General features: G+C 45.7%; 1 protein-coding gene across 3 annotated transcripts in view; it reads right to left on the bottom strand.

Annotated features, from left to right (window-relative positions):
* The window catches only part of abcc1 (ATP binding cassette subfamily C member 1 (ABCC1 blood group)), a 31,459-nt gene extending 21,267 nt beyond the window's left edge, over positions 1–10,192 (bottom strand). For 2 of the 3 annotated variants that reach the window (XM_082530423.1, XM_082530425.1), the window contains exons 1-13: positions 10,022–10,192; positions 7,234–7,410; positions 6,260–6,385; positions 5,956–6,093; positions 5,702–5,827; positions 5,042–5,103; positions 4,655–4,786; positions 4,342–4,569; positions 2,828–3,005; positions 2,525–2,686; positions 2,118–2,210; positions 862–1,065; positions 567–713 (exon numbers count right to left, since the gene is read on the bottom strand). In XM_082530423.1, coding sequence (XP_082386549.1) covers positions 567–713; positions 862–1,065; positions 2,118–2,210; positions 2,525–2,686; positions 2,828–3,005; positions 4,342–4,569; positions 4,655–4,786; positions 5,042–5,103; positions 5,702–5,827; positions 5,956–6,093; positions 6,260–6,385; positions 7,234–7,410; positions 10,022–10,069 — 1,821 coding nt within the window. In that variant the 5' untranslated portion in view covers positions 10,070–10,192. The remainder of the gene's footprint in view (positions 1–566; positions 714–861; positions 1,066–2,117; positions 2,211–2,524; positions 2,687–2,827; positions 3,006–4,341; positions 4,570–4,654; positions 4,787–5,041; positions 5,104–5,701; positions 5,828–5,955; positions 6,094–6,259; positions 6,386–7,233; positions 7,411–10,021) is intronic. The other variant, XM_082530424.1, reaches the window with a different exon arrangement.
* Between the last annotated feature and the right edge of the window lie 349 nt (positions 10,193–10,541).

Raw genomic sequence — 10,541 nt, 5'->3', positions numbered from 1 at the left:
TGCTGCTTAGCTAGTCGTGACTGTGTCAAAGCTTTAATATCCATGTTATATTCTTACATACACTAAACAGCATTACTGACTACAACAGCATCATGTTTGTTTTAGTGTAGCAAGCTACAACGTAGCATTACAACCAAACCACACCTGGAAACCCAGTCAAGCGTTCGTGTTAGCAGGCTGCAGACTGGGCGGAATGGTTGTAAACCAGTTGTTTATGTCACTGCAAACCTGATATGGTTGCCCCGTAAACCGCTTCACTTTTGTACAGTAGGAGGAAGCAGAGCCACATGGTCACCTTCCTGGGTCTCCTTACCTGGATTACATCCATCAAAACATCCTTGTGATGGTTGGTACTACACGCCCCACACTCAACAGCTTTTAATGCAACAACAAAAACATCCAAGCTTTTACTTAAGGTCCTTAAGCTCATGTATACCAGTCCTACCATCCCAGTTTGAGCACTGGCACAGACTGGTATCCATCTAACGTTTTGGTAAACCTGAAGCTTTCTTTGTGGGTTTCTTTGTGACGGGATGAGTGTGCGAAGAAGACGGAGGGACACGCACCTGCACCATGCTACTGATGACCATCGGCAGCATGTTGAGAGGAAAACGCAGGATGTTGAAGAGCGCCAGCGACACAAAGGCCTTCTGGGCGTCCAGCACGTTTCGTTCATCAATCAGCACGTACACAGCGAAGGTTGACAGGGCCACCTGTGCAGTGATGCAAAAGACATGGCAAAGAGAATTTCATTAATGACAGCAAAGTGCTGTGTTTGGTTTAACTGATCTGCAGCCGCTCTTTGGATGTGTGTAATGTTTGTCCACTGTGGTGTGTCGCTCTCTTCCCCGTCAGACTTACAAGGAATGGTGCACAGACCCAGGTGAAGGTGGACACCGCCCCCAGGTAGGCAGCCTTTTTCAGGACACGCAGCTCACTTTCACGAATGTCTGACACCTTTCCTTTGAAGGCCAGCTCCCAGGCATACAGCTTCAGCACTTTGATGCCATTCAGCATCTCATTCATCAGCTTAATGCGATTGTCTTTACTCTTCATCTGAGCCACCTGCAACAAACACACAACACTGTGCTACAAACAGCTACCAGCTAACAACGTGTGTGTGTGTATAAATGAAAATAATCACTGTACTTGCTGTCACTCGACACGTTATCACACACTCTTTAACAGAAATGAACTGGCATTGACATGGTGACCACCCAGAGCAAACTGTGCATCGACACAGTGCTTCACAGATTTGAGGCCCGTCATCTACTGCAGTGTTTCCCAACCACTGGGCCGTGGCATGTAGGTGTGCCGTGGAGGTTATCTGGTTCCACCTGATTGGTGCTCTAAGCGACGGCGTGAGTAACGGGCAGAACAATGACGTTCTCTTCCACTAGAGGGCAGTACAACCACCTGCTCTAATAAATGTGTTGCCAACCGGCAGTAAAAACAGAAGAAGACGAAGAAGAACTTAAATAACAGTCATGCTGTGAGACGATGTTTAAAAAGAAAGTGTTCAGTCTGACCTGGTCCTGGAGAAAACTCGACCCAGATGAAGGCCCTAGCATGAGTAGTGGTCAGAAGGAAGCAACAAAGGTATACTGGGACAAATAGAGCCAGTTCTGCTATACCTGGTGGAAGAATGATCCGTATGGTTTTTGACATTTTTGTTTGGTGGTGTGCTGCGGGATTTTTCTAATGTGAAATATGAACTGTGCCTCTAAAGCCTGGGAAACACTGAAATGTATAATTCTATCAAATGTATGTATTGGGAACTTATTTACTGGAAAATGTGGTAATTCCAGTAAAGCCTGACATGGATGTGTACATGGGTACATGTGGCGCCTAGAGCCTATCCTAGCGTTCCCAGGCGAGATGCCCCCTGGAGCCGCTCCCAGTCTGTCATGGGGCTAACACAAAGACTTTCACACATACGTCCAATGATGCATGAAGCAGGAGCACCGTGCATGGGGAACATGTAAGCTGCACACAGAAAGGCCACCACATGGCTGAAGGATTGAAAGCCAGCCATAGTTATAATAACAGTAGAACACGAAAATGTAAGGAAGGTGTATACGGGTGTAGGATGTGGGGATAATAATACTAATACCCACCTGGTAAGCTTTGGTTTTCATTGCAATTACAGCATTAACAGGAACCATGAGGACCATCACAGCCACTCCAGCCAGCACAGACGGACCCAGGTTCTGCACACACGACAACAAACTGCTTCAGTGCAAGCCTGTGGGGCATTATTCACACTAGTGGAACCATCCTTCCACAAGCAGAGCCCCACTTTAAAAACAGATTTGTTGCACTTTAGAAAAGGAGAAACCAGCTGTAACTGACAAGCATTACATTAAACATCATCTGGAACAATCAGGCTTCCGCAGCTGCCCAAGCCTCATGAGCTGAGCCAACACACAATAGTACGTTTATTTTCTTTATATTGAAAGTATGTAAGCAGCATTAAACATTTGATTTTAAAAATATATTTAACGTTTAGTTTACTTAACCTGACCTGCCAAAGAAAGTAGAGGGCCAGGACCACCTGCAGAGGAGCAGACCATATCATGTTGATGTATGTGATGAGATCCATGAAGCGCTGCGCGTCCACTGACATCAGGTTGACGATTTCTCCCACTGTAGAGGTTCGCCGTGCCGCGCTGCTGATGACCAAGGCCTGAGGAGCAGATGAAGCGATGAGATACAGGCTTTTCAGCAACCAGTGATGGACAGAATAACAGTCAGATGGTTACATTTATCAACCTTCATCACGAAGAATCTAAATCGCTCTGAAGAAGCACTTGTGTTTGTCCGTTACCTTCCTATAGACGGCTCCAATGACTGCAGTGCGTAAGCGCATGCCTGACACAAAGCATACATGAAAGTACTTCTGCAGGATGAGTGACTGCACGGAGGTGCAGACGAAGAGCAGAGCAGCGTAGAAGTAGCCCTGCCAGGAGGGGGCGCTGGAGTCATTGACAAACTGGATAAGCAGTCTACAGAGAAACAGGAAACAAAGGAACATTAAGCACCCTGCCCCTCGGTCCTTATTGAAACTGCATCGTGTACTCGTGTAGCAGAAAAACACGGAGCAGCCCAAAGCAACACGTCGCACTGTCACCACAACCTTCACACTTAGAGTCATCATGTAATCAAATCCATTTATTTATACAGCACTTTTCACAGGATAAAACCACAAAGTGCTTCACAGTAATATAAAACAGAAATACATAAAATAATCAAACACACAGCACAAATCTAATTAAAAGCTAATCTAAATAAATGAGTCTTAAGCTGCTTTTTAAAAGAATAAATACAGTCAAGTCAAAGTAAAGATGGAGGGAGAGCACTCCACAGCCTGGGGGCCACCGCTCTAAACATCTGTCTCCTCTGGTCTTAAAACGAGTTCGTGGGACTACCAACAGCCTTTGATGAGAAGATCTCAGGCTGCGAGAGGGAGCGTGGGGCTCTAAAAGATCAGAAATGTAAGCAGGGGCATCACAAGTCAAAGCTTTAAAAGTCAGTACCAAGATTTTAAAATGAATTCTGAAGTGTACTGGAAGCCAGTGTAATGAGCGTAACACTGGTGTAACGTGCTCTCTTTTTGGTGTCTTAGTTAAAAGCCTTGCAGCAGCATTCTGGACTAACTGGAGACGCTCAAGATTCCTTTTGCTCAAACACAGAAAAAGGCTGTTACAATAATCTAAGCGAGAAGAAATTAAAGCATGAATAACCTTTTCTAACTCAGACAGCAAAGTTTGCAGTTTGGAGATGTTTCTTAGCTGAAAAAGGCAGCTCCTAATTAACTGTGAGCGTGTTGTTGTAGGGACATGGCAGAACCAAAGATCACACCGAGGTACCTGAGGCTCAGCTGAACAGATGAGCCGAGAGAACCAAGATGCTGTTTGATTAGAGATATCTGGTTGTCGGGGGCAATAATTTAATGAAATGTTGGTCTTTCACCAGCTGGTTCACATTTGCAGCTCTTAGATTTTGTGTTCAGTTCAGAGCACCCAGCCTTCTTAGGGTAACTGAGTGGGTGCTCCACAGGGGGACCTGATGGTGAGACCTGGAGGTGGAGTCCTATCAGCTTTGGGTAGCCCATTGATGGGTACGGAGCGCCAAGCGGAGCTCGACTTGGCGCTGAGCAAAAACTTGTGTGGGAGGAGTTTGTTGAGGCACAGCAGTCCTGGCAGAGATATATTTAGTGCAACAGATGGGCTCTGATGTGTTTGAACAATTAAAGTTCTAGAGCATGATAAATGCACGATGCAACTTCAGACAGATCAACGACTCAATGTCATCTTATCAAAGGGTCTACAGTTTCCTCACCGCAGGATCTCAGGGCCAACAAACATTAGGATGTCCTGGATTAATTTATAGATGCAGGAGATGAAGAAGTAGGGCCCAAACGTGAGGCACAAGGCCCACAGCAGTGAGGGCTCTTTATTTTTCTTTCGAGGTCTCAGAATCAAGATCTCAGACTCTTCCACAGCTTGGCGCTGAGGGTTTTCACTGTGGGGAACTCGCTTGGACGAGTACAGCATTTTCTCCTCTGACCTGTGAAGAGAAAGCAGAGTTAACCTGGCTGGATGTTTCCTGAACAATCTGCATTTGTATAAAGAAGTTTGATCCCTTTCCTGACCTTTTAAATTTTTGGCACTGTGTGTTCCAGCGTTTGACCAACTGTGGGACGACTCTGTGGGAGCAGTCCTCAGCGTTCAAAGACCACAGGTCCTTCTCCTCCAGTGGGCGCCTGTAGCCTGTCATCATCATTCTGGTGGAGAGGTTAGGACAGGTAGGAGGATAAAACAAAACATGTAGAAGCTCAATGCGCAGTAACGTTTCCAGAAAGCCCCAAAGGACCATGTAGAAACCAGAAGTTTCAACACAGAAGACGTCAGCCTTGTCTTAAATATCAATAACAAGCTCCTTCTTTAGAGAGGATACCGACCAATGTGAGATTTTGTTCATCAGCTTTATTACACAGAAATAAGAGCACGTTCACCGGAGTGGAACGGCGTGTTCCTACCTGGTGATCCACCAGAAGGTTATTCTGGAGAGGAAAGATGCTCCAGGCTCAGGGCACGGATTCTGCAGACAAACATCGAGCAGTTAGACACAATGATTTCCACGGCTCAGAAGACGCAGCAATGCTTTCACTGTACTACCAAAAGTATTCGTCTTTCTCCCTCCACACATCACATTCCCGATCCGTAGGTTTAATGTGATGTCGGCCCACCGTTAGCAGCTCTAACAGCTTCAACCCTTCTGGGCAGACTCAAGTGTTAGGAGTGTTTATGGGAATCTTTGACCGTCGTTCCTGAAGGTCAGACACTGACGATGGATGAGAAGGTCCGGCTCACAGTCTCTGCTAACTCATCCCAGAGGGCTTCTGCTGGGTTGAGGTGGGACTCTGAGTTTGGTGTGGAAGAACCTGACAGGCCTGCACACTGGTCTTTATGGACCGGTGCACAGTCACGCTGGAACAGGAAGGGGCCATCCCCGAACTGTTCCCACAAAGTTGGGAGCATCAAAATGTGCAAACTGTCGTGGCTTCCTGAAGCATTAAGAGTTCCAGGAACAAAGGCCGAGCTGATTTGGAGGGGTAAGCGAATACTTATGGCAATACAGTAATCTGAGTATAAATGAGTGACAAGGGAAGAAAGAGAGATTCGTCAGGCAGCCTCACAGAGTCTTTAACTTCCCGGGAAAAGAGGGGTGGCTGGTCGGTCAGGCTGGACAGGAACAGAGCAATCAGCAGCAGAGCATAGTAGATGTAGAAGGTGGTGTACCTCCACACACACACTGTCTGAGGCTGCACAACAAGAGCATGTTTTTAATCAAACAACCTTATTTTGTTTATTTACTGCAACATCAGTTCGATTAGTAACCAGTTATTTCTCATCATGTAAGTAAAGTGAGTCCTGCTCAGTGAGCACTAACCTGCTCCAAGGCCTGGAAGACCTTTGACCTGAAGGTGACAGTGGCACACAGCAGTGCCAGCAGCCAGTAGATCAGCATCACCCCCGATGACTGAGCCCCCTTCATCCGCTCATAGTGGATTAACATGACAGCCAACAGCTGCGGCACAAGCACATATTTTATATACTAAAAGAAATGGTCCATTTAGTTTTTACAGCATATATTAAAGAGTCAAGTGACAAAAGAAAGACTACCCTAAATAACAAAATACATGTAAGCTTTTCTCAGCTCCGTAAAGAGACGGTAGAGACAGCTGGACGCTCACCATGGTGAGGCCCAGTAAGGTCGGACTGACGAGGCGGACAGGTGCTGGGCTGCTCACATGACTCCTTTCCCAGAAAGAATAAAAGACATCTGACCAGCAGATAATCCAAAGTAAAAAGCCAACAGCCTGTGGAAACAGATGAAATCGCTCCTGGATTCGTTGGTAAATACATTTGGTATTTAGTTTATAGACATATGACTGACATCTCCCACAGTTACTGTAGTGACAAGTGGAACCAACCAATGAAACTACAAACACACTGTTCAGTCACTGTAATTAAAACAGCTAGATTAGATTAAACTGTGATCCTTGATAATGTCATCTTTGGGTAGCAGAACATCAAATGTTTAAACTGTGAAAACACGCAATTAAAAAATAGATAATGTCATTATGACTGTGATAGCAGCAATATAACGTGGTACTAATATCATAGAGCTGTAGGAACATTTGGTACCAGTCAGGTTAACTGGTAACAGGCCAGTAACACGACTGTCCCCAGCCTTCCTCCTGGTTAGGACAGGCCCAGAACCCTGGACTATGAGCGGCCCACGAGGCATTCAGATACCAGGACCCCCTCACCTGCATCTGCTCTGAGTCCCTCCTGAATGACTGAATTCAAAAGTCCAGCAACAGGCCTCAGCTCCCAGACGACTGCGGACTATTTTTAAAAGAGGGAATCCCACACAGCGGGAAACATGGACGTTTTTAAGAGATGCGTTACTTCCAAAAAAATTCAAAATGACCTTGTTGTTTTTTAATTGGACCTTTTCCTCAGTTTAAACATTTGTTTTTCTGAATAAATGAATAAAATGATTTCATTCAGTTTTCCACAACATCCCATTTTCTTGAAGTTGGAATTGCATCATGACTCGAATCTTCAAACATTTGTGTTTGAACGAGTTTCTGCTTTGCTCCACTGACAGAACAGATGAGTGCAGTGATGAAAACTACTACAGCGGGCTCCCATAACTCACAGTTTTGGCTTTGTTGAGGTGAGTCATACATATATATCCATGGTCATGGGTATGGAGGTAGACGAGGTAAAAGGGTGCACATATCCAAAGGTAGAAGCATGGCAGCCACACCAAGACAGTGTTCTGGAAACACTGGGTGAAGTCGGGATTATCGGTGTACCATGTACGGTTCCAATCCTGGAAAAGGAACAGTAAGGCTGAAGACATCTAACAACAGCAGGAAAAGACACTCCTGACACACATTACTCATGTGTGGCCTGGAGTTATTCATATAGCTTTCTTGTCTTATTTAGATCAACAATGTTGCATTTTACTGCTACATGCAGCTGCAAAAATGAAAATGAAAAGAAGACCTCATCACAGTATAGGACAGGTGTCCAACTCCAGGCCTCGAGGGCCGGTGTCCTGCAGGTTTTAGATGTGTCCTTGATCCAACACAGCTGATTTAAATGGCTAAATGACCTCCTCAACATGTCCTGAAGTTCTCCAGAGGCCTGCTAATGAACTCATCATGTGATTCAGGTGTGTTGACCTAAAATCTGATCTAAAACCTGCAGGACAGCAGCCCTCGAGGCCTGGAGTTGCCCACCCCTGCTATAAGACAAACTCAGTTAAACAGACAATAACAAGGCAACTCCCAAAAAGGTTTTGTAGGTGGTGGACACAGACCACGGCCCTCTTCTCAGCAGACGGGACTGATTTTCCTCCATTTTTATTACCAGATGACACCTACAGCCCAATGACATGTATTCCAGCTCATCCAGGATGGCATCTGTATGCGCCACTGCAAGAACGTTTGCTGCATCTCAAAACTGTAGAGATGCTAGGATAAGGTCTAATGAACTCGAAGAGCTGGAGAGAGATGCAGAGGAGCAGGAAGTATAAAAAGCACGTCTGTGGCCACCACCAGTGACCCTTCCCTTTTGAGGCTAACTTGTCATTACTCTCTAGTGGACTTATGACTCTGGTTTGGACCAAAGCAAATCAAAGTGAGAATATGTTGTGAAATGGATTCACAACAGTAGATAATAGAGTTTATATTATACTTTAATGATGGAGTGCTATTTTCAGTGTCCCTACCTGGAGGCAGTAATGCTAAATGGACTGCTTCTGATATCGACCCAGAGCTTTTCCACTCTGAGCACTCAAAGCTTTACACTTTCACCCAATCACACCAGCACTAGTTTTTAGTGCTATCTAACTAACATTCATACACACTCACACTCCGACGGATGCATCGGAGAGCAACCTGCAACATGCAGAATGAAGCAGACTGGGATCAAACCACTAACCTTCCAGTTGGTAGATGACCTGCTCTACTACCTGCTACAGCCGATATCAATCCCTCCCTGTTATGTGACAGGAGCCTGACGTAAAAGGTTCGGCAAACAGTGAGAGATGGCAACCAGTGTTGTGATACCCATTACCTGACTGCAGTTTCAAAGTATGGTGACTTCATGTCCCGAGCAAACAAAAGAAACCATGACCTACGTACCAGCTGCTGCCAAGTCCCATGGCAAAAATATAGCCTACCAAAGTCATCAGCTGTGAAATATTAATAAACAGCAACTTTTTATTTTTGTTATTTCAACTAAACATAATCCTCAGTTTGATCACACCAGTCACAAACACATACCTGAAACTAATAAAGGATGGAGACAGATCGAATGTGCTCAAGTTACTAATTACAGCCAATCATTATCTGATAATACACCAATTCACTGTAAAATCATAACGGTTGTTATATGCACAGCTATTCCCCCTCAGAAACCTTCCTGTTCTGTGGGATGTTTGGTAGACGCACCATGGTTGCTGTTGTCGGTGCCTGAGCTACCAGTCAAGCTACGTGATGGATGCTTGTTTTGGTTGAGTTTAAGTTTCTCAGTTAATGTCATCTCAGAGTAGCGGTGCATGAGATGAGCCCTCCTGGCCGTAGTATTCCCACAGCATTTTATTTTATTGAACAAAATACTGATACTTGGTGTTTCTGTATCTGCTGTATCAGCCCCCACCCCCGGGGTACACTCCATCCTGTGGTGTTACTGTGAGCAGCGCTCAGGACGAGCTTCCATGTTGTGGAGGGAATCAGTTTGATGATGTCACACTTGTACTTGAATTCTTCATGATCCGAGTTGCTCGCCCTGTTAGCTAGTTCAGGTGAGTGTGTGCTGTTAGCACCTACTACATGCCTGCTGGTGTGTGAGGTCCTACCCAGCTCCATGTGCCTGGGGCTCATCCCTGGACCTGTGCTGACTGCTTTGCTACATCGATCCTGGGCCACCTCTTATATTGCCTTGCACACTCTTTGGGCACTGGCTGCTTTTTCACTGCAGTCCTGGTTCCAGAACCAGCTTCAGGTCAGACCCTTAGGTCCTTCATTACCGGCAGGCTCTGACATGTCCTCAATAATGGTTTTAAGCACACTACCACAGTGCCACGCGTGGGAGAGAGACCACAGGACACTTCATAACATTCGCACTGTGACTGATGACAACGAGTTCCTACAGACCAGGAAACGAGAGGGAACAACACAAACACGAGCTCGGTGAACACTTGTTCCACTGCGAACCTTCCATGTTCAGATCAGAGAACATGTGAAACGGCCAACGGAGGCTCAACGATCAGCTGTAACGATGACTTCTAATAAGAGAAGCGCGTCCGACGTGACTAAATAACACGCAACCTGCCGTGGCTTACTATTAGCACGTACCGGGCACCGGCAGCCAACGCCAGCTACGAGAGTTTAAAGCTAGAGGAAAAGACACGGAGTCTGTGACAGGTAACTCACCCACAGGGGATCGGACCTGTCCACGCTACAGAACTGATCAAACCCCATTCGCTGCGAAGCATTAGAAAAGCCGGGGCTGCGAGCTCAGCTTGTTTTGTAACGCCTGTTAAGACGAAGCGGAAGGTTGTTCTTCTTCTTCTTCGGTAATTCAGACACTCGGCCCAAACGTCTACACTGCCACCTACAGCTTCTGTAACGTTATGGCTAACTACACTACGCCATTTGTGCGGTGGGATTGCTGCTGCGATAGTTACAGGAAAAGAACAGGCCGTGTGACTCGTGTCATTACATAGAGCAGACAGTTTGGTACTGTGGAGTGCAAGCAGGTGTGCCTAATAAAGACTTTACGACCCAGATGTGTGTTTGTGCTCCCAAAACTGTATATTCACAGCAAGAAAGACAGAAAAGGTCATCATTAAAACGATCCCATGTTACACCAGCTGTGTCTGTGAATGTGTCTTAGAAATCACTTTGAGTACTCATCTGACGAATATCACTTCATTCACATTTCTAATGTAGC

This window comes from Aulonocara stuartgranti, assembly GCF_965226115.1.
Source record: "Aulonocara stuartgranti genome assembly, chromosome: 4".
Classification (NCBI taxonomy): domain Eukaryota; kingdom Metazoa; phylum Chordata; class Actinopteri; order Cichliformes; family Cichlidae; genus Aulonocara; species Aulonocara stuartgranti.
The sequence above is the reverse complement of the archived record's forward strand: the minus strand, read 5'-3'. Positions and strand labels throughout refer to the sequence as shown.